Here is a 24,267-nt window from a genome sequence, read left to right as displayed (position 1 = left end):
AAATGGCTTTTTGTCAGAGACGACTTTTGTAGCTATCTGATTCACTAATGGGGTAATTTTTATTTTGGTGAACGGATCTATTTTCTGCCTCAGTTCTACTCCGTTTTTTGTTGGTAATAATTATGAAGTGATAAATAAATAAATATATATGTGTATGTGTGTATATATATATATATATATATATATATATATATATATATATATATATATATATATATATGTGTGTGTGTGTATATATATATATATATATATATATATATATATATATATATATATATATATATATATATATATATATATATATATATATATATAAAATACTGCGGACTGGCCTGTTAGACCTCATATTTATTAATCAAATAAATGGATGTGGACAGAATGGGTAAATCTCAGTGATTCAAGCTGTCAGGATGGGAATAGTCTTAACAATGTAGCTACTGGTCCTTTTACTCGTTCATGGTGGTTATTTTTGTGAACAGTCTTTTAATGCAGTTCGTTTATCTCCAGCAGAAGAAATGAAGATATTTTAATGCACACTTAAGCACTACTATAGTGGCACTTTTCCATAAATCAGAATGAAGCGTGAGTTTTTTGACAGTAGCGGTTGCTACAGGACTGGGTGGGGGGTGTTGACAGAAGCGTCTGCTACTGGACTGAGGGGTGGGGTGCTGAGGGTTAAGTAATAATAAAAAAGCACAATTACCTTAGAACTACCGGCCGGCCGCTGCCTCCACTGCCTCCTCTTCGTTTCTGCAGTCCGGCAGCGACAGGAAGCACCCGGCACACAGGCACCCCTGAGCCAATCTCATTGCTGTAATGCAGCGTTGTGATTGGTCTGAGCACAGTGAATCGGCGCTCAGACTGGAACAGAGAGCCTGTGAATGTTCCTGACCAGGCGGTGTAATGCAGCCTGCTGGAAACATGCAAAGTGTCCATGAACAGTTTGGTGGGCCCATGAGGTCCCGCCAAACAGTTGAGGCGCACTTTTAGAATGCAAACCACTCCTTCCCTGTTCTGCCCAGCCCTTTCCCAAACAGGCCCCTGACTACATGCAATAGGAACAATAAAATGCCAATAGCGATAGTTATTGACAATTAATTTTTCGTTTTCGCGCAATGGGGCAACACTCCTCCCCCTTAGGGGAGGAGCTGCCACTGGATTTTCAAATCTTTTGTGCTTGGTCAGCTTGTAATGCTTTGCACTATTAAATACATTTTGCCTTATAAACTCTCTAAATTGTTCTGCAACTCTATTTAATCAGTCTAATGAGAGTATGGAGTTAATTGATTCATAGCCTTGCATCTCCCAATCGTCTGAATCAACTGCAGCAAATTCATTAAGGATAGAGAAACATTTGTTATTGCAATTTTAACTGAAATAGCTTGTATAAATGACAAAGAGGGTATAGAGCCTGATTTAGGTTCATGTTTACTAAAACTTTGCATCAGGGTTGCACCACTTTTGTGACGCAGACAGGCGTAAAGTCCATGTTGAGATTTAACAAGCCAAGCAAATCAAGATTTGATTGGCTTTATTGCATGGGATTTTATCCCAAACAGCTGAGGCTGGTGTAACAAGGAGAAATAGCTTAATTTCTCCTCATTATATTCTACAGCACACATACAAAGAGGAATAAGCGTCTAAGAAAGGTTTTGTTGCAGAAAAGCATCCCTTCCTGCACAAAAATCTATTTCTGAGCACAACACGCACCCTTGCATCATGGCACATGGGTGCCTGGCTGGCAGTAGGCATCCTGAAGTGTGCCAGTGCTCAGAGAGCAGAACTGTGCAATATCTTAGTAGGTGTGGCACGTTTCTGCTCTTTCCCTTTGATGCAAAGCAGCGTACCAACTTCCCTTGCTGCATTGCGTTACGTCAAATCTCAGTAAATCTGGCCCTTCGAGTTTGGCAGAGAGGAGACTGAGTCAGTCCCAATCATGACAGAGTATCCTGTCCTCCAAACCCTCAGTCCACCAGCTCTATTTTCAGTTAGGCAGACCATCATTTTTGTGAGGGCAGAGTCCCCACTGGAACTGCCATCACTCCAATGGAGTAGGGGCCATCAGAGTAATGGCATCAGACCACGTGCCTTATTTAGAGCGGATGATCTGATGTCTTTTTTTTATTATCAGTTACAGACAGAAAAGTAAAATAACCTTCACATCCTGGGAGTAAACTCCCAGGGTGTTGGGGCAATTCGTTTTTTCATTTTTCATAAACAGACTCCCACTATAGGAGTTTGTTTATGAAAAACAACAAAGTTTGGTGTGCTGCCACCAAAACTTCTAGGGGCAGATTTACACGGCCCTTGCGCCACTTTTTACGCCACTTTTCCCATGTTAAAAATGACACAAAAGTGGCACAAGAGCCTTGTAAGTTAGCCCCCTAGGGCCTTTAGAGGTGCTGCCTGGCTGCGGCTCCAGTGTAGGCACAGAGATCACTGCAGGCGTGCAGTTGTTCGGCCAGGAGAGCAGTGGGAAGGACCTGTGCCACCCTGACGGGTGTCCGGCCGCCCACCAGTGTTTATACCAGGCCCATAGTTTGTAAGATCCTATAACTCTACATATAATCACCTACTGAACATGGTCTTTCTTAATATCAAACTCAAGATATCAGCTCCATATATTATAAGCCACACTAAGATATGACATATGATAACTGCTTAAATCAGTGTGCATGAGAACATGAACGAATGCAGGAGCGGCCTGTGCAGATAAGAGCGGTGAGGCATGGTTGGGTGGAGATGTGACAGATGACCGACCACGTGGGGAAATTAAATAAATAATTAATTTGCCCTCGTTGTCGTCTGTCGAAATCCCTCCCCACCCGGCCCCACTGCCCACCGCTCTTACCTGCACGGGCCGCGGCTGAATGAATGTCTTCATGAATAGAAGTGGCCCACATTTCAGTCGTGACTAAAGCTATCATTAGAAGTGAAGGGCTGCATTCCAATCCCTGTGCAAACAAAACTGCGCACAAGGACTGGAAATACGAGTACTGCAGTAATCGTCACAATAGCTCCTGAGAAATTCTTGCAGAAAAAAACGCTGGCATTTATCTGGCGGAAAGACCCATAAAAAGGCAAAACATGCAGAATTTGCTTTATGAAATACTGATTCCTTATGTTATGCACCATTTATGTTATGTTATGCATCATTTAAACGTTTAAAACTCAGAATAAAGGTATGCACCTTTCATGCTAAATACCTCAAGCTGGGGTAATGGTTTTGATCATATTTCGTAAATACTGCATCCTTTTGCACCAGCTTATAATGAGGGATTACATTGATTGAGAATAGGTGGTGAGCAGATAGTCTATGATTATTGACCAGCAATAGTGTCAGTGGGGCTTTTTGAAAACCTTTTCCATTGCATAACATAACATAACTACAAAATAGAATAGTATAACATGACAAGATGTAAAAAAATGTAACATAACATTACATAAATGATGGGAGAATATACTACAGGTCTGGTAGAAGTACATTATATCACCAGTGATGATTAGCAGTCAGTAGCACTACTGATAGTAGCAATACCTGCTACAAATTAATCGAGTAGTGCCATACTCACCTGGTACCCAAATTGGCTGATGATGTAACAATCTTAGGCCCCAAGCTTTGCAACTCCCCCTCCTGGCACAAATGGCAATAGCACACCCACAAATATATGAAAGCATGCATTCATATTGTGTCCCTGAATATCATTTACAGAAATATCACACTATTGGAGTTAATATGAAAAAATCTACACCAAATAAAAATGACATTTTCGTAAATGATATTTAGAACACACTATTTATATCAGACGATGTTTGTACCAATGATATTCTTATATACAAATGACTCAACCAGAAGAGCTCCTAATTTGTGACAGGTTACTTTATTCTACTCTCTTTCCTAAAATAAAGATACTCAGTGATATTTTAGTGAATTGTGGGGAAAGGCTTTTTTAGTACCTTAATTGTGCATATTTGTGTGCATATTTTGGGTAACTATTTCATACTTTACCTAAACTGCATTTTTAACCCCTTCGGCGCTTATGACGGAACCGTTCCATCACACGCCTCGGGTGAGCTGTGCTAATGACGGAACGATTCCGCCACGGCCCGCTCGACGCGCCTGTGCGGCGCTGATTTTGCGCCTGCGCGGCGCGTTCTATTGAGCGGGTGCGTTTGTGACGGAACCGTTCCGTCACTAGCACAGCTCACCCGAGGCGCGTGACAGAGCGGTTCCGTCACAAGCGCAGGTGAGCCATGCGACCCACCAACCCCCTAGCACTGCGGCGGAATTGCCACCGCAGTGAAGAGGTTAAAATATTGTTAGAATTGGTATTTTTGAATAAGGTAAGTTATTGCGTCGCTGTATCTTTCATGAATAAATAATGATATTAAAAAGGGTAAATGACCTAACTAAACCATTGCTACAGGTAAATTAAAAACTAAAAAGGTCACAGAAAGGTACATGAGCAGAGTGATTTAGCAATCAAGGTGCTATACTTTTAGTCATGATTGTCCAACTTTCACAGGGTAAATCCTAAAGGCATGCTCAAACTAAGACTGTGAGCCAAAATAGCTTTCTTATGCTCTATGCGTTTCTGGGATCAGCCAAGTCTTGGAGGAATATGACTTGTATCTATGTGTAAGTGATTCATGCCTTCCAGATATAATCCTCAGATGCTTAGCAAGGTGATATTATCAATTTTTATTGACATCCATTTGTATTTTTCCAATGTGCTTCAGGTTTCCAGTGGTCTGGTTGCTCAGATAATATTGCCTATGGTGTGGCCTTCTCACAGTCTTTCGTTGATGTGCGAGAAAGAAGCAAAGGAGCAGCATCTAGCCGGGCACTCATGAATCTTCACAACAATGAAGCTGGGCGGAAGGTAACTGACCCGCAAGCATTCTTTTTGTGGGTTTGGCAGTAGCTTGTGGCTAGGTGGGCAGCAAGGGAGTTACCTCAGCATCGGACGCGATAATGTGAAAATAAATAAATTTACATTTGAACTTACAACAGAACAGGCAGGGACTCTATACATATGCAAAACATGAAGAAATAACTATGGACCTGATTAAGATCTTGGTGGGACTACCGCCATCCTGTGGCAGCCCCAAGTACCCCATCAAGCTAACAGTGGTCTGTCTGTCGTATTTAGATACTGCGGCAATAGATAGGAGACCTCTGCGGTCTTCTCAGCTGGCTAACAGTACTCCTTCGCCGTCATGCCGGCGGGATTGCACCAAGCAGATTTAGATATTCCCTTTGTGTTGATGGTGTCCTGGTGGTGGTCTCCTGGCAGAGTGAGGCCATGGTGGTGTGAAGACAGATATGTGCTACTCATCCTTATCTTACTACACATATATGTTGTGAATGTGTAATAATAATAATAATCCACATTTGTAAAGCGCGACAATCACCCGTAAGGGTCTCTAGGCGCTGGGGGCCGTCGGGAAGATTAAGCAAGCTATTGCCCAGAGTCACATGGTGCTGAGCTAACCTGCCGCCGGAGCTGGGGATCGAACCGCGATCCCCAGATTCCAGCGTCAGTCGCCCTGGCCGTGGTGCCACACCTCTCCCCCATGTGTCATAATGTATATGTAGGTAATTAGCTATGCCCCTTTTTGGTATATATTGCATGCCACACATGAACACTACATACACTATTGAATGCACATTAACAGGTACCAGAAACACAGCACCAAAAAACAACACAACAATAATTTTTTTAAGTGCCAATACAGGTGTATTTATTTTTATTTTGACGAGTAGGAGATAAACACTACTGCATTACACTAAAGATAAATGTTGCATGTAAGAGCAATGCAGAAGTACACAAGGCTACTGCAATTGTCAATACAGGACACATAGGACAATTGGGCAAGTAGCTTACCGAAGATCTCGGTGACAATGGAGTCATTTCGCTTTGTGGTGATGTTGGTGCAGCAAAGAAGGGACCTGGACGATGGGGTACAAGACGGAAGCGGGAAGCTGGGAAAAACATACGTTTTTACCTCATTTATTTGATCTAGTCAACTCAAAGTAGTAGGATTCCCACCACAGTTACCATGGCGGAAAGGCACATCGTAATCGGGACAGTGGGAATCTGGGCTGGAGTCCCGCCAACAGCCACCTTTGTCTGTACCGCCATCTATACAGTTGAGAATTCCTGATGGAGTTGGCAGGACTCTAGCGGTCCTTCGTCTATGGACCAGCCGATATCTAAATAGAGTGGCTGGACCGCCAAGTCGGCAGGCGTGAAGACAGTTGAAAAAGCAACAGCAGGACCTGGTCTGCCAAAATAAAATACAGGCCCTAAATCACAACTGACGAAGACATATAACTGTTTTATGCTCACCTAGGAAACATGAATGGTAAAGAGCTGGGTTGAACTGGAGCTTATCATCTCAAATGAAGGTATGAGAATAATAGAAATAGGGGGTAGCAAATTCAATGGTTTGGGAAATGGGTAGACTGTTAACAGGAAGCGATCTTCCTTGCATTTAAAAGATACAGCAAATAGAAGCCTTGATCCCAAAAGAAAACAAAATACAAGCCTTTGGTGGGAAATGAGCAAGAGGCAAAGAGAGTGCTGAAACACCATAGGGACAAAGCATTATAAACAAAGGATACCTCAATTCATATATGTCTCCTATATACTTCTAAATATGAGTACAGACAGTAAAACTAGGCAACTAGATAGCATTTACTCTTAGGAGTGACAATAATCATTCGGAGACTCAATGGCAATGAGATGCTCACAGCACAAAGGGAAACGCTTATTTATTATTCATTTTGATTTGTTAGTAGTTTACAAGAAAATGGCAGTCTTTGTATCATGAAAATAGCATATCAGAATTATGCACCAAATACAACATCTAATATAAAGCAATGCACAAATGACTGTCTGTATTGTCTTTGTGTCCCTTCTCCTCCCAACAAAGAAGAGCTAGGCGCTTACCATATCCATACACATTTTATGAGCTGATTAATGTAAGAACTCCTATGTAAAGCTAAATCTCTGATTCTTTAAGCTCAATTTTCCTGGTATCTGTCTCAAATACTTACATTTTTTTTTGTGAAACATCCGTTGGTACACATCTTTTATCTATTCCTCCACTGTATTTTCTTATGCTCATTTAAAGGACCCATGAATATTTTCCTTTCAATGTTTCAAGTTTTCTGGACCCATATGGTTTCTTGAAATTGTTTGTTATCTCATATGCTCACAAACCGCTGAATAAGATTGCTCTAGTCTTTGGCTTTAAGTATAGTTTTTGAAAGATTGATCATTCTGAAGAGCCTTGCTCATCTTTCTTTGCCTATGACAAATCGATGTGTACAGTTAAAGCATATTTCTCCTGATTCATTACCTTCCTAACATATGGTGGAGTCTAATAATTTACGCTGGAGCTTTTTGGGATGAAAAACAGTAAACTTGTAGCCAGGTAATACTGCTGGAGCCAAGATGCCATGTCAGTGTAACTCCTGCTATGCGTCTTCTGATTTATCCTTAGCAATGGTATGGTTTAATTCACAATAACAATCTTTCACATATTTATCAAAGAAGGAGAATTCTCTGTTTGCATTGATATAAAAAACTCTGCTTCTTTTCAAATGTGTTAAAGAAAGCAAAAAGATATGAATTCCGAGGAAGCAAATTGCCAAATGATTATACAAATGGATAATCACTGTTTGTAATTTTGGAAAACTCCACTTGTTTCACTGTTTTAGATTAATATTGTTGATAATTCAATAAGTGTAGTAAATGTATTCTACACTTGAGATAACGAAACCATGACTCCCAATAACAAATTTCATCAGCAGTGTTATCAACAATATATTCTGAAAAGATGTATTTTTCATCTTCCTTCTGCTAAATTGTTAACATGAAAAACATGATAAAATGTATATTATACAAAATTATTTTAAAAACTCATAAAATCCAAATAAAAAATGTGTACCATGTTGAACACCCAAACACAGAAAAGAAAAGAAGGGGATACGTATCACATAATAAATAATTTAACAGTCATACAAGTATTAACTCCACCCTAGTATATCTCTAAACTATTGTCTGAATTCCTGTAGTCACTTATAGAATTTTATTGTGAAATATAACATTTTATAGTTACGCCATATAGCCCAGAGCTAGCTCATCGTTCAATCAAACTAGTCTATTATGCTTATGTTATATATATATATAATTTATAATCGCTACACCTGCCATACCAAACAATGAAAAAGATTTGTGTTGAACCATTACACAACCTGCGAGCTGACAAATAAACCAACAAGTACTTGAAATTTATTGAATCTTACAGCACAACATCATTATGTGAAAAACGTAATTATCGTGATAACTGCTATTGCATTTCTGAGATGATGAGAAAATAATTGTAGGTAACTTACCTAGACAGTAAAATCATTGAAATTAAATGGAAAAACTGTTGCTATCAAATTAGTTGGAAATACCTCACGAAAGTTTAACTAAAATATTTTAAAATGTCATTGTTAAAGCCTTCAATCTCAAATGCCTAGTTGATAAAAACTACTTCATAAATCACTGCTGCTCATTCTTGCAGGCCCTCACAATCTGCATAAATCTGCTTCATGTTACTTGTCAAAAAAATCAGTAAAAGTAGTTTGTCTGCTTTTACATTTATCTACAAGGTTAATCTCCCCTAGTGTCAAACCTAGGAGGCAAAATAATTTGCAAAAAGTATTAAGATGTTAAGCTTGCTCACTCTGAAATTTACAGTAACAATTGTTCCTCCACTAGAATTTCTACAAAAGTTTACATTTTTGTTTAAATTTTCATCTTAATTCAAAGTGACCGGCCCATATACAATCAAAAGTAATTCGAAATATCTGAAACTATGTTATGTTAACCTAAGAAAAAGCAATATGACTTTGAAACAATTAACCTTCAACTTAAAACATGATACTCCACCATCTTTAAATTAATTTCAAATGATCGGAAATGCAACTTTAATATAATCATGCAAATGATCCTGATCAACATAAAGATTCATGACCCCCAAAATGTGCCCTGGCTGGGTAAACACTAACAGTGGTTTTAGTAGCACAGTTGAGTAATAATCAAATAAATCAGGGAGAGACAAATCTTTTAAGTTTGAATATATATAGTGCTTATGCCTGGGCACAGAAGTATGTTTCTCAAAGAGTGAAGCTGACCACATTGCACACAGATTGATATGCTAGTAGGTGGCATTGTAGTGGCATTGTAGTGTTGTTTTCATGTGTTGAATTACACTCCTTCCTTTAATTTGGGCAGAGCGGAGTTCATAAAAGGCAGAGGGGCCAGCGAAACCTCTCAATTACTTACCCCCTTCTGGGGTGAAGTTGTGACCCATAGAGGGAATCATAACCCGTAACCAAAAAAGCTCTCCCTATGAGTTGCATATATACATTAATCCTATCCTTAGATAACCTGTAAGTTAGGCCAATACTTTAGTCAGTAAGCTTGAAACATCATTTTCTGCCAACAGCAAATTGGTGGGGTCAACTCTTGTTATGATGTTATTTAATCAGGTAAACATATGTGGTAGCTGTGTAACTATAGGATACTAACTCTATGTAATTTACAGGTACAATCTTCACAAAAAAGTAGACATTGTAAAAAATAAGTATAATCTTAGAGAAAAAACATAGTTTTCAAAAGCTGGGTACATTCAAGCGTTGCAAGACTGAATTTAACCCAAGTGCATTCATTTCACGTAAACTGGGCAAATACCATTTTGTAATTTTTAGTAACAATATAATGATATTTTTTCAGTCTTTCCTCCCCCATACTTTCTACTACTTGATCATATCCATTCATAGGTGTTTTAAGTTGTAGCCTACCAATTAGGGAACATCCTACAACTACTTAAAAAACAGGTTTTCTCTGTCATCATTTTGAGGAAGGCATACCAAATTGTCTGAGAATAGAGGGACTCAAGATTCTTTTCTGTCAGCATTACTGCTATGGGTTAAATAAACACAGCCGGTTGTAGAAAAGGACAGGAGGCGCCATTGCCCTGTACCTCTATACATATAGAGCTATTCCCTAATGGACTTCCTTTAACTACGACTTCATGCTTGGGATTTGAATCCCGACCAACAATAACTTGAAAAAGTACTGAAAAGTCTGTCTTCAATAATTCAAATGCTCAGCAATTTCCACGTGAACCAGTCGACTGCCATTTTAAAAGGGACACTCATTACCACAAGTTCCGGTACTTCATCTGTATCATTATTAATATCTGATAGAGACTTCTAGCTGCAGATTCCTTCCCTTTGAACTTCCAGGCCTCAGGCTAGGTCCAGAAGATTTTTCTTAGCAGTACCCCTGTCACTGGACGATGGTGTCGGTTGACTCCACGTGACGTCATCGGCTTCGTGTTCGTCATTGTCGTGACATTCCCTTGGTCAATATAACTGCTACTCTGTCATGCTGACGTCAGTTCTTTTCTTTCCACGCCAACCAGCGCAGATCTGTCGATGAGCGGAGACCTTATGTAGGTGAAGTGCTGGGCAGGACATGTAAAAAACTTTCCCCCAAATTGGGTGGAATATTTCCCAATTAAAGGAACAAGGAGGAAAAGTATTCTCCTCACTGTGTTTTGTGATTTTTTAACCTTAAAAGAAATTTGGTTAAAATTGTGTAAACACAACATTTTTTATGGTGTTTATGAAGAGAACAGCTATCTGTCCATTCAAAAAATCAAATTATAGGTCATCATAATTTGTAAATAAACCAGGGAGGGAACTATTACCTTTTGAGCCCTGACAAAAGCCCCGGACCAATTTTTGGCCGTTCCTTGTGGGCTGAAACATGTTGGCTAACCTTTTGGGTTTTAGGACCATTAAACTCTGAAAAGACCCGCTTTTATCTTTTTTTAGTATCCACTGCATCCCCGCTAATAAAGGGAAGCAGTAGGATTTTTAATCCTTAACCCCCCTGGCCTGAATCTCCTAAGAGCTCCCTGAAAAATGGTTGAGCCCACCCAGACCTTTAGGAGTCTGGGTTAACCCGATGATGAAGCATGACACCAATATGGTGTGTGAGGTTTATACAATAAAAGGAATTTTTTTCCTTTCCGCAACAGTGGTGTATGCCACCAATAGGAGTTTTTAAAGCATTAGGAGCCAGTTTGGGTATGGATACAATTGTGGATAAAAGAAGAGAGCTATGCTATCATTTTTTGACAGAATTTTCTCGACTTTTTGTCTACTCCTTCTGGTGTGTAAGATGTCTAGTAAGAAGACCTCGGGGTTCAAACCGTGCGGCGCTTGTCACTGTGCCATGTTGGTCAGGGACCCCCACTTAGATTGTGTCTCTGGTGTCAGGAGTGCGACCATGACACAAAGTTGTGCTCCGATTGCAAGGCCATTGTGCCAAAGGCTTTGAGGGAGCAGTCCCTAAAGCTGATCGTGTCCCGGCATCCGGCACCACAGAGGTTGTCTCGTCAATCTCGATCCCGGTCCAGGTCTTGGTTGAGAGGAAGATCTTCTTCGTTAAAGTAGTCAAAGACAGGGAAGAGGCACCACAAAAAACACAAAACTTGAAATGTGCTTCGACTTCACCCTGCCCATCTCGCGACGAGGTGGAGGACCCTCAGCTCACAAGGCCCAGCTCTGCGGAGCGGGTGCCTGAGTCAGCTCCACAATTCCCTGCCTTCCCAGGTCCGAGAGCGACCCCCGTCCAGCTTAAGGAGTTTTCTGACGCCGTGTCCGTCAACCTTGGGCGGCATCACCCTGCCGGCGCATCTTCAAGCCCCGCAGGCTCAGATGATGGAGGAGTCCCAATTGGTTCCGTGCCTTCGGGTCCTGCCACAGCACCATGGCCTAAACTGGACCTGTTCTTGGGTCCAGACTACACCTCCACAGCGATCTTCCCAGGCACCGCATCCACCGCTGAGGTACTCGGCGTCACTGGTGCCTACCAGCAGTGCCTCCCCAATCCTCATTCCCAATGACACGTAACCGGTGGGGCATTCTCCGACGCCGAGACCGGTGCCAATAGAGCCCTACTGATCCATGCTGGTCAACCTGCCCTTTCTCAGGAATGGATGAGGAGGATTGAGAGGGGAGCAGGATCTCTAAGAAAACCCGCAACGACAAGACATGGGCTGGTATGAGGAACTGGGTGATGCCAGTTGGCTGGACTCCCAGATTTTGGAATGCTGTCTCCACCAAACCTGGCTATGGAGGAGGGGGCATCATTTGCTGGAGTGGTTTGTAGGGCTGCAGAGGTCTTGAACCTGCAGCTTCCTACTGTGGCAGCCAAGACTAACGTCTTGACAGATGTCCTGCAGCCTGGTGTCTTGAGCTTGGAACCCTTGCTGCCTTTCAACGAGGCCTTAAGAGACTTCCTTCTGGGCACCTGGTCCAAGCTCAGCACAGGTGTTCCTGTGAATAGAATGATTGCACGCCGCCATCGCCTTGCACCGGGTGACCCCGTTTTCCTCACAGCCCACCCCACCCCACAAAGGTTGGTGGTTCTAGCTTCCACTTCCTGTGGAACGTTCCCTTCCGCCCCTCCAGACAGGGAATCCAAGAAACTCGAAAGCTTTGGAAATCATTCTTTTTCGTCTGCCAGTCTGGCATTGTGGTTGGTGAACACTGCATGCCTTTTGGGCAGTTATTTCCATTCAATATGGGACATGGTTGTGTAGGTGCTGCCCAGGGTCTTGGAGGAGGACCGGATCCTACTCTCCCAAGCCATTTCAGATGGGTGAGATGCAGCAAAGTTCGCCATCCGATGTGGCTTGGACACGACAGACTCGCTGGGCAGAGTGATTTCCACAACAATGGCCATATGTCGCCACTCCTGTCTGAGGGCATCTGTTTTTTCAGGGGATGTCCAAGCTAACCTTATGGACATGCCTTCCATGGCTACCGAAGGGGCTACCAACCGTGCCATCTCTATTCCTGCCAGAGGGCTCTGCAAGTTCAGCAGCCTCTGTGGGGCCTTGGATGGGGTTCATCCTGATGCAGTGGGTCGGGAGGCCAGAAATCGAGCCAAGCCAAGATCCCCTCCTCCACCGCAAAACATTCCTAGTCCTATCTCCCGGGATCATTCACGACCACGTCGGTGGCAGAGTACGCCATCATCTCCTCCACTAGTGAAACATCACCTCCGCCAGGTAGGTGTTGCAAATAGTCCAATGGGGCTACTCCTCCCCTTCGAGACTACCCCTTCATCAATGCCTCCAGTGTTTGACCGGCTGACAGAGGATAACCTTTCCCTACTCTGCGAGGAAGTCAAAACTCTCTTGGCCAAAGGGAGCTATAGAGAGGGTTCCCGGGCCAGATATAGGCTGTGGTTGTTATTCCCGCTATTTTCTGGTCCCAAAGAAGGACAGAGGCCTTTGTCCTATCCTCTATCTCAGAGTCCTCAACTACTTCCTCAAAAAGGAGAAGTTCAGGATGCTCATCCTAGCTAAAGTCCTGTCTGCCCTGGACCCGCGAGACTGGATGGTAGCCCTGGACTTGCAGGATGCCTAATTTCATATCCCAGTCGCTACCAGCGGCTTACGGTGGGCCACGAGCACTTTCAGTTTGCGGTGCTCCCTCTTTGGTCTCACCAGTGCCCCTAGGGTGTTCACAAAGGTGTTGGTGGTCGCAGCCCATCTGCGAAGATCAGGGGTATCAATCTTCCCCTATCTCGTTGCCTGCTTGTTGAAGGCGGGCTTGGACCAAGCATTCGTCTCCCACCTCCAGACTACAGTGAACCTCCTGCATTCGCTAGGGTTCACTATGAACGTTCCAAAGTCACACTTGACTCCCTCTCAGATGCTCCCTTTTATTGGGGCGGATCTGGACACGGTGAAGGTTCAGGCCTATCCTCCCGAATGGCGCATCCAGGATAATCAGGCTATGATACTGAGGTTTTGGCCTCTAGTCTGGATTTCGGTGAGAATGACTCTGAGGCTGTTGGGCCTCATGGCCTCCTCCATCTTGCTGGTGGACCATGCACAGTGGTGCATGTGGGCTCTGCAGTGAGACCTCAAGCTCCACTGGAACAGCACCGACTTGGTTCAGATCTCAGGGGCACTGCAAAAGACCTGCAGTGGTGGCTAACAAACCGCGATTGTGTCAAAGGCAGACCCCTCTCCCTTCCACACCCAGATCTCAAAGTAGTGATGGATGCATCTCTTCTGGGAAGGGCAGCCATCTGGGGGAGATGGAGATCATAGGACTCCGACGGACGCCAGGCTCCATATTAATCTGTTGGAGCTTCAGGTGATCCAATTGGCACTGAAAGCTTTTTTACCATCCATCAAGGGAAGGCTAGTTCAGGTGTTCACGGACAACACTAACGCCAAGTGGTACTGCCACAAACAAGGCGGAGCGGGGTCATGGACTCTTTGTCAAGAGGCCCTGCGCCCATGGACTTGGCTGGAACAAAAGAGCATTTCCCTGGTGGTTCAACATCTGGCCAGTTCTCTGAACGACAGAGCAGACAAACTCAGCCAAATGTGCATTGCGGATCACAAGTGGCGTCTCTATGCACCAGTGGGGCAAAGTCTCTTTCAGAGGTGGGGAAAGCCTCAGTTAGATTTGTTCGCCTCCAAAGAGAACACACAATGTCAGCAGTTTTTGCGCATTGGAGTTTCCAAGGTGGCTACACTCAGCAGAGCTTTTTGTCACGAGTGGAGCTCAGACCTCTTGTACGCCTTTCAGCCCATACCACTCCTGCCAAGAGTGCTCAAGAAGATCTGGAGCGGCCGGGCACATGTTAATCTTCTGGCTCCGGATTGGACATGGAGAGTTTGGTATCCTGAGCTTCTGGATATGAGTATTTATCCTCCCATCAGGCTGCTCCTTCTGGAGGTTCTTCAGTCTCAGCAGCAGGGGAGGGTCCTCCAACTGAACCTGTCCCCTCTCCGCCTCCTTGCGTGGAGATTGAGCGGCGACAGTAGACAGCTTTTGACCGTCCTCCCAAAGTCTGCAAGGTTATTCTGGCAGCCAGGCATCCCTCCACAAAATCGGTATACGCCTGCCAATGGAATACATTTTGTAAATATTGTACAGAACATTCTATTGACCCCTTATCTGCCTCCATGGCAGATATCCTCTTGTTTATCCTTTCCCTGGCCCATCAGGGCTCTGCTTTGGGCACTTTGGAGGGCTATGTTTTGGCCCTCTTGGCTCTTCTGTGGCTGCCAGATCAGCCTTCACTTTTTAGGTCCCCTCTAGTGCAGAGATTTTTTAAGGGGTTAACCCACTTGTTTACCCTCCTCCTTCTCTTATGCCATAAAGGCCCCTAATTTGGTCCTTACTTTCTTGATGTGCCCTCACTATCGAAACTGCTTTTTTGATGGCAATTACCTCTGCCAGGAGGGTGGGCAAACTACAGGCTCTGTCATCACAGCCTCCTTACTTGATAGTTGTCCTAGACTAAATGGTACTGAGAACTAGGACATCATTTTTCCCCAAAGTTGTAACTTCCTTTCATCTGGGACACTTTCTATGTACCTCCGCATCCTTCTAAGGAAGAAGAGCATGAAATGTGAGGGCAAAGAAAGGGTGTGCTGTCCAAAAGAGGACCATATCACACTGGGTTATCCTCTGCATCAAAATATGTTATGCCTTGGCAAAGAAGGAGCCTCCTTAAGGCCTTAGGACCCATTCCACCAGAGCAAAAGCTCCCACCCCAACCCTTTGGCGTGGTGTTCCTATTTCTGACATCTGCCAAGTGGCCACATGTGCATCTCTGCACACGTTTGCCAGACACTTTTGCCCGAGTTCGCAGGGAGGGCATGTTTGGCTGCTCTGTCTTACAGGATTTCCTGGTTGAAAGCTTTTCCGCATTCCACCTCCGGGGAAGGTATTGCTTGGGTATCTGTTCAAAGGTAAGGAATCTGCGGCTAGAGGTCTCTATCAGATGGACAAGTTACCTTCAGTAACGCCTTATCTGGTAGGGACATTTTCTAGCTGCAGATTCCTCACAGACCCACCTATCCTAGGCATAGCACTGAGTGGGCCTTGATTGCTGTTACCGACAACATCAGGCAGTCCCTGGACAGCATACAAGCAGTACTTCTCGTGCTGCTGGATCTATCAGCCGCTTTCTACACAATCTCCCACTGATCCTACTCGGAAGACTCAAAGAAATCGGACTCGGAGGACAGGCGTTCAGGTGGATGGCGAGTTTTCTCTCCCTGCACACTCAGACTATCAACCTGGGTCACTTCCGCTCAAAGACTATGGGACTGACTAAGGGTGTACCTCAGGACTCCTGTCTCAGTCCCACTTTATTAAACATTTATGTGGCCCCTCTAGTGGACATTCTCAGAACTTTAGGCTTCATACCAATCTCATACGCTGACAGCACTCAGCTTTTATTCTCATTCAACAAATCCACCCTGAATGCCCAGTCTTCCTTCTCGGGAGGTATTATAGCCATAGCTAGCTGGATGAGGAACGCAGGGAAGACTGAGATTATGCTGTTTGGAGATGCAACGCTGCCATGGTCTCCAGATTGGTGGCCAATGGATCTAGACAACCCTCCAGAGCCCAAAACTGTTGTCAAGAACCTAGGCCTAGGTCTAGACCAGGATTTGACCGGGAAAAAGCACACTGCAACCACGGCTGGTTTCTGCTTTCATGTACTTGGCTTACTACGGCGAGTCTTCCCCTTCCTCCCGATGTCCTCACAGAAATCTCTTATCCAGGCCTTAGTATTAAACCACTTGGACTAATGCAACCCTCTTCTGGTCTCAGCTAATGAGACCTCGTTGAGAAAACTACAGGTGGTCCAGAATACTGCGGCACTCCTTGTCATGAACACCCCCTCTAGAACTGCCTCCCTTCCCCTCCTTTAACAACTTCAGTGGCTCCTGGTACGCAAGCAAGTCAAATTAAAAATCTGTTGTATTGTACACAAGGCCCTGAATGACAAAGGCCCCAGTTATCTTGAAAAAATAAATCAACACTACATACCTTCCAGGTCACTCCGCTCAGGTACCAAATCTCTGCTTATCATACCGCGGTTTAAGAAATCACAACTGGGTGGGAAATCTTTCTCTCATCTAGCCACTCTTCTCTGGAACCAGCTTCCGATCCATCTGTGGCAATGCTCTGATGATCTCTAATTCATTAGGGGCCAGATGCATCAAGCATCCATTTTGCGATTCCTTATTAGCGAAAAATAAGGAATCGCTAATAAGGAATAGCAAAATGGAATGCATCAAGCAATCACTATAAAAATAGCGATTCCTTAGAATTCCTTAATTGCGACTCGCAAATTGCGACTCGCAATTAATGAATACCTCCCCATTAATTCCTATGGGCCTAGAGGCCCATAGGAATGAATGGGAAGACAATCTCAATTTGCGAATCGCAATTAGCGATTCGCAAATTGAGATTGCGAGTTCAAGGGTGCAGGGGTGTCCAAAGGACACCCTGTTACACCCCTGAATGTGATCTGTACACATATGTTGCGCGCACACATGCCCTTAGGGCATGTGTGTGCGCAACATGAAACTTTGAAAAATGCACTTTTTGCAAATTACCATGAAGTTGTACTTCGTGGTAATTTGCGTGCCCTATTAGCGAAATTCGCTATTTTTGATACTTTCATGCATTGCATTTAAGGAATCTCAATTTGAGATTCCTTAAATGCAAACAATAGCAATTTAGCGAATTCTCTATTTGCGATTTTTGCATTTGGGATGATGCATCCCAAATGCAAAAATTGCACTCGCAAAGGGCCAGATTCTGAGAATCTGGCCCTTTTGCGAGCGCATTTCGCTTGATGCATCTGGCCCCAGGTTCCTTAAAACTGTATTAATTATTTTAACATGTTCCTCCTTACGGCCTACTGCAGCACTTCCACAGTGCGGAGATACTCCTTCGGGGGTGATTCAGGCGCTTTATAAATAAATAAATAAATCCTCCCCGCACTGTGGAATTGTCTTTTCATGTTAGGGCTGTTCCCCTTCAAGGCCCTAGTCTCTTTTTTAACACACCATGGTCAGTCACTTCATGGCTCCACGCTTCTGGAGAGGAAAGTCGAAAAAAGTACTGACGTCAGCTCGCCGGAGTGGCAGTTATTTTGATGACATGGATGTCACGATGACCACGGTGATGATGTCACGTAGTCACCCGACACCACCTGCCGGCGCGCAGAGGTATTGCTAAATAAAATCCTCCAGATCTAGCCTGACGCCTGGAAGTTCAAAGGTATGGAATCTGTGGTTAGATCATGTCTCTACCAGATAAGGCATTACCGAAGGTAGGTAACTCGTCCACCTAGTACCAAATTGTGTCTTGAGTTATCTGATTCTTAGTGCCACAAATCCTTGTTAATTTTGCCCTACCAACCCAGAGAGTAATTTTCCAAATCTAAAAGCCAGGGCTTTTGTAACTATTTCAGAGTATGTGTTAAGTAGGTATAATGGAGAACATGAACTATGTTTACAGCCACATTTGAAGGACATTTCAGTATTAAAAAAAGTCCGACATTTAGTGTTATTCTGATTATATCTGGTTTTGTGGTTGGTTTTTCATTAGCTTTCATCAAAATGTAAAATTAAGTACTACAAAGAATGTGGTCAACATTGTAGAATGAGTGCAAAAAAATTGCATGTTGGGGGGGCATGGCCGTTTCGCGAGCAAGATGGTCGCTTGCCAGAGCGTCTCTGAACCCCGACTGTTCCATCCCCTAACATTCGTCACAAAATCTGTCCCTAACCATAGACTAATGTAGTGTGCGACAGTGTGGTTTTAGGGAACTTCGGTCCTCATCGCCTCAAGGCGCGGAACTCTGCTAATTCAGGAGGGACTGGTCTCAGACTTTCTGCGCCCGGCCTCGTTGTCAACGGTGCTTGGGGGAGGTTTCCAGAAAGCCAACAAGCTGCTGGGTTATCGGACAATGCCCTAGCAGGTGGTGGTAAATATGGTGTGTGTCCCTCTGCCCACACCTCTCCTACGGATCTCCCTTCTGGGGACTGGACCCCACTATATGTGAGTGCCGCGAGGTGAGAGCTGAGGTTGGGCCTCCTCTATGATGGGAGGAAAGGGTCCCCAGGTTGGCCTTCAGACCAAATTGGATAAATGCACAGTGCAGAGGGAGGCACCAGCTCTCAGTAGCTCTATGGAGCTGTTATTCCAGACTGCAACTGGCTCAGCTGAGGAGGAGACACTCGCACTCCGAGATGTGATGGCGGCCCTCCAGGGGTTGCGCACATGCCTTGAAGGCAAGATAGATATGAGGAACTCAGAGCCCACGTTGGTGAGGAGGATTCGCAAGTCGTAGGGGCAAAAGTAAAAGAGATAGAAGCTGCAACGACTGCCCTGAAAATAGAAACATCCTCCCTTACAACTCAAGTGACTGACTTAAGAACGATTTGGACCAATCTGGAGGCCCGAGTTGAAGACTCAGAAGGTGACGCAAGATGAAACAAATCTGTATACAAGGGGTTCCCGAGCGGTCGGCGGGCCCGGCCACAGATCTCTTTGTAGAGTAACTCATACTGAAACATCTGCAGCCTCACGTTTGATGGAAAGAGCACATAGGGTTCCAGGAACTTGTCTGCGCCCCACGGCTCCCCCAAAACCCATCATAGTGCATCTACTCAACTACCGGATCGAGATGTAGTCCTACAAATGACTCTTAGCACTCCACCACCCCATTACGAGAATGCAACATCACATTCTTTCCCAATTTAACTTTTAAGAAGCAAGGGCGCATCCTTTGAACTTTTAATGTTAAAAAGCCCTGCAAGACTAGAATATTAAGTACTCCATGAAGTTTCCAGCCACCTTGAGAGTTGCGGCAGAAGACAAAACCTGGTTCTTCTCCTCCGCGGAAGAGGTTTGGAACTGGCTGGAGGACTGAAAGATGGCCTCAGATCCCGGAGCCGCCAGGGTTGGCAGAGGTGGTAAAACGCTGTCCGGGATTGACAACAGCAACCAGATACTCAAATAAACCAGAGCAACTCCCCCCACTACTATGAGGCTTGAGAACTGGTTGGGAACACTCTTTGTTTGTTATATGTGAAATGGCATAGACAGTAAGGTGCTTAATTTAGGGGATTGACAGGAGGGGGGCGATGGCCAAATCCTTCTATAGAGATTGTTTAAAATATTAATTGGTGTAAAAGGTGCTCTGCGTAGTTGGGGAGGAGGCCAGTTTAGGGCCCGCTTTGCAGGAAGATGGGACAAAGTTGGGAACTAGTGCTTGTTTGATTTACATCACTGTGTGTGACGTGGAATTAGCTTCTAGTCTTGCTGCTTGCCGCCTCCCACTAACAGCACATACCAGAAGAGGTTACCACATAGAGTACTTGGATGGGAGGGGGAATTCAGTTTCGTACGCATACCCAGCCGCCTGGCATGACTCTACCCACAGATAAGGCCCAGTCGCGCCTCATGTCATGGAACGTCAATGGCCTGGGTGATAAGATCAAAAGAGGATTTGTCCTGCAATGTATTAAAAGACATTTGTCCAATGTCGTTCTTCTCCAGGAGTCACATCTAACTGGCACCAAGTTAAGAGCTCTGGACAGATGGGGCTACAAAATGTTGGCCCATAAGGGATGGTCGCTTGCCAGAGCGTCTCTGAACCCCGACTGTTCCATCCCCTAACATTCGTCACAAAATCTGTCCCTAACCATAGACTAATGTAGTGTGCGACAGTGTGGTTTTAGGGAACTTCGGTCCTCATCGCCTCAAGGCGCGGAACTCTGCTAATTCAGGAGGGACTGGTCTCAGACTTTCTGCGCCCGGCCTCGTTGTCAACGGTGCTTGGGGGAGGTTTCCAGAAAGCCAACAAGCTGCTGGGTTATCGGACAATGCCCTAGCAGGTGGTGGTAAATATGGTGTGTGTCCCTCTGCCCACACCTCTCCTACGGATCTCCCTTCTGGGGACTGGACCCCACTATATGTGAGTGCCGCGAGGTGAGAGCTGAGGTTGGGCCTCCTCTATGATGGGAGGAAAGGGCCCCCAGGTTGGCCTTCAGACCAAATTGGATAAATGCACAGTGCAGAGGGAGGCACCAGCTCTCAGTAGCTCTATGGAGCTGTTATTCCAGACTGCAACTGGCTCAGCTGAGGAGGAGACACTCGCACTCCGAGATGTGATGGCGGCCCTCCAGGGGTTGCGCACATCCCTTGAAGGCAAGATAGATATGAGGAACTCAGAGCCCACGTTGGTGAGGAGGATTCGCAAGTCGTAGGGGCAAAAGTAAAAGAGATAGAAGCTGCAACGACTGCCCTGAAAATAGAAACATCCTCCCTTACAACTCAAGTGACTGACTTAAGAACGATTTGGACCAATCTGGAGGCCCGAGTTGAAGACTCAGAAGGTGACGCAAGATGAAACAAATCTGTATACAAGGGGTTCCCGAGCGGTCGGCGGGCCCGGCCACAGATCTCTTTGTAGAGTAACTCATACTGAAACATCTGCAGCCTCACGTTTGATGGAAAGAGCACATAGGGTTCCAGGAACTTGTCTGCGCCCCACGGCTCCCCCAAAACCCATCATAGTGCATCTACTCAACTACCGGATCGAGATGTAGTCCTACAAATGACTCTTAGCACTCCACCACCCCATTACGAGAATGCAACATCACATTCTTTCCCAATTTAACTTTTAAGAAGCAAGGGCGCATCCTTTGAACTTTTAATGTTAAAAAGCCCTGCAAGACTAGAATATTAAGTACTCCATGAAGTTTCCAGCCACCTTGAGAGTTGCGGCAGAAGACAAAACCTGGTTCTTCTCCTCCGCGGAAGAGGTTTGGAACTGGCTGGAGGACTGAAAGATGGCCTCAGATCCCGGAGCCGCCAGGGTTGGCAGAGGCGGTAAAACGCTGTCCGGGATTGACAACAGCAACCAGATACTCAAATAAACCAGAGCAACTCCCCCCACTACTATGAGGCTTGAGAACTGGTTGGGAACACTCTTTGTTTGTTATATGTGAAATGGCATAGACAGTAAGGTGCTTAATTTAGGGGATTGACAGGAGGGGGGCGATGGCCAAATCCTTCTATAGAGATTGTTTAAAATATTAATTGGTGTAAAAGGTGCTCTGCGTAGTTGGGGAGGAGGCCAGTTTAGGGCCCGCTTTGCAGGAAGATGGGACAAAGTTGGGAACTAGTGCTTGTTTGATTTACATCACTGTGTGTGACGTGGAATTAGCTTCTAGTCTTGCTGCTTGCCGCCTCCCACTAACAGCACATACCAGAAGAGGTTACCACATAGAGTACTTGGATGGGAGGGGGAATTCAGTTTCGTACGCATACCCAGCCGCCTGGCATGACTCTACCCACAGATAAGGCCCAGTCGCGCCTCATGTCATGGAACGTCAATGGCCTGGGTGATAAGATCAAAAGAGGATTTGTCCTGCAATGTATTAAAAGACATTTGTCCAATGTCGTTCTTCTCCAGGAGTCACATCTAACTGGCACCAAGTTAAGAGCTCTGGACAGATGGGGCTACAAAATGTTGGCCCATAAGGGTTTACATCTGGGTTTAGAGGAGTGGGCATAATGGTCAAAAAGACGTTAGCAATACAAATACACAACTCCTGGGTGGAAAAAGACGGTAGATATGTGACAGTCACCGGAACCTGGAAGGAACTCCTATTAATATTGTAAGTGTTTACAACCCTCCAAGATGCCATGAGACCACGCTGGCCGACCGGAGTGCACTACTTCTCAACCTCCTGGACAGAGAACTATTCATGGGTTGCAACTTTAACCTTAAACTTAATGACTCCACTGATCGTTGGCCCCCTAGACAGATTCCTGTGGGCCATGCCCCTCTGGCAGACTTTTTAAATGCCATGGGTCCAGTAGATGTGTTGACACACAAGAACTAGGCTGACATCCCACATAAACTACCGCTCAAGCTACTAAAATATCGGGAATTGGAAATGGAAGTTCCCAAAACTAAACGCAGGTCAACCTTACACCGTGTCTATGTGTCTATGTGTCTATGAGGCTGACGATAAGGCAGGTAAACTCCTGGCCTGGTTGAACAAAAAGGAGAGGGCAAGCAGATAGTACTGAGGCTCCAATCAGAAAGGAGAGGGTGAATTACTAATAAGCGGGCCATTGCAGAGACTTTTGCTTCCTACTACTCACACCTCTAGTCCCCCTCTAGCTCTTAAGCTGCTAAGGAATGTCACGAATTACTGACTGACATGCCACTCCCCACTCTCTCTGCTGACAATAGGAGCCTCCCCGAAGCAGACTTAACACAAGAGGAAATAGTGCAGGCAATTCTCAAAATTAAATGTAGGCAAAGCACTGGGCCCCAATGCGCTACTCATAGAGCTCTACAAACTCACAGCACCGAAAATTGCCCTGCATTTATTACGGATGTTTGTAGAGTTCCGTGAGCGGGGGATACTTCCTAGGGACCAAAGAATAGCAGCGATCATCACCATACATATTAAAAGGAATATATAGGCCTAATTTTCTCCTCAATGCTGAAGTTAAAATATTAGCTAAATTATTAGCCTCCCAGTTGCTGCTGGTAATTACCAAGCTAGTACATCTGGACCAATCCGGATTTATGCAGGGGAGAAGTACTGCACTCAACCTGAGAAGGCTGCATTGAGTGCTGGGTAGGGCAGAATATGTCAAGAAGATGCAGTTATCTTATCACTCGACACTCTCGTGGGTTTGATACCATTGAAAGGCCTTATATCTTTGGCTTCGGGCCTAGATTCCTGAGCTGGATGCCACTCCTTTACACTGAACCACTGGCCCAGGTAGTGATCAATGGAGAAATATTGTGCATTTTCCTTTTACAACGTACCACCCATCAGGGATGCCTGCTCTCCTCTCTCCTTTTCGTATGATGTTGGAACCACTGGCTGCATGGATCCGTATGGGCCCCCTCCTCCGGGGCCTCTTTTGGTCAGATCAGTGGGAAGACAGAATATCATTATATGCAGATGACTTCCTGCTATAAATGGTTGACCCCAAACACTCCCTTGCCAGAATAATGAATATATTTGCTATATTTGTCCGTTATTCGGACTACACAATAAATTGGGTGAAATCAATTATATATATTCTGCACAGCCAACCGCCAGCCCTACCTAGGGTCTGTGAGATACTTGGGGATATTTCCTACTGTGGATCCCGCTCTCTACTATGAAAAAAACCTCCTTCCCCCATTGGCTAGGCTGAAGAAAGATGTCCAGCACTGGTGGTCCTTGCCCTTGTACCTCCTCGGCAATGCAGCACTCGTAAAGATGATGGCACTGCTCTGTTTTTTGTACGCCTCCATAATGCACCATACC

At 44.8% G+C, this 24,267-nt stretch overlaps 1 protein-coding gene across 1 annotated transcript in view; it reads left to right on the top strand.

The window, feature by feature from the left end:
* LOC147711059 (protein Wnt-4) overlaps nt 1-24,267 on the top strand; it is a 243,834-nt gene that overhangs the window by 197,196 nt on the left and 22,371 nt on the right. Inside the window, exon 4 of the mRNA XM_086921882.1 lies at nt 4,741-4,883. Coding sequence (XP_086778008.1) covers nt 4,741-4,883 — 143 coding nt within the window. The remainder of the gene's footprint in view (nt 1-4,740; nt 4,884-24,267) is intronic.

The sequence above is a fragment of the Lissotriton vulgaris genome, chromosome 5 (genome assembly GCF_964263255.1).
Source record: "Lissotriton vulgaris chromosome 5, aLisVul1.2, whole genome shotgun sequence".
Lineage (NCBI taxonomy): Eukaryota > Metazoa > Chordata > Amphibia > Caudata > Salamandridae > Lissotriton > Lissotriton vulgaris.
The sequence above is the reverse complement of the archived record's forward strand: the minus strand, read 5'-3'. Positions and strand labels throughout refer to the sequence as shown.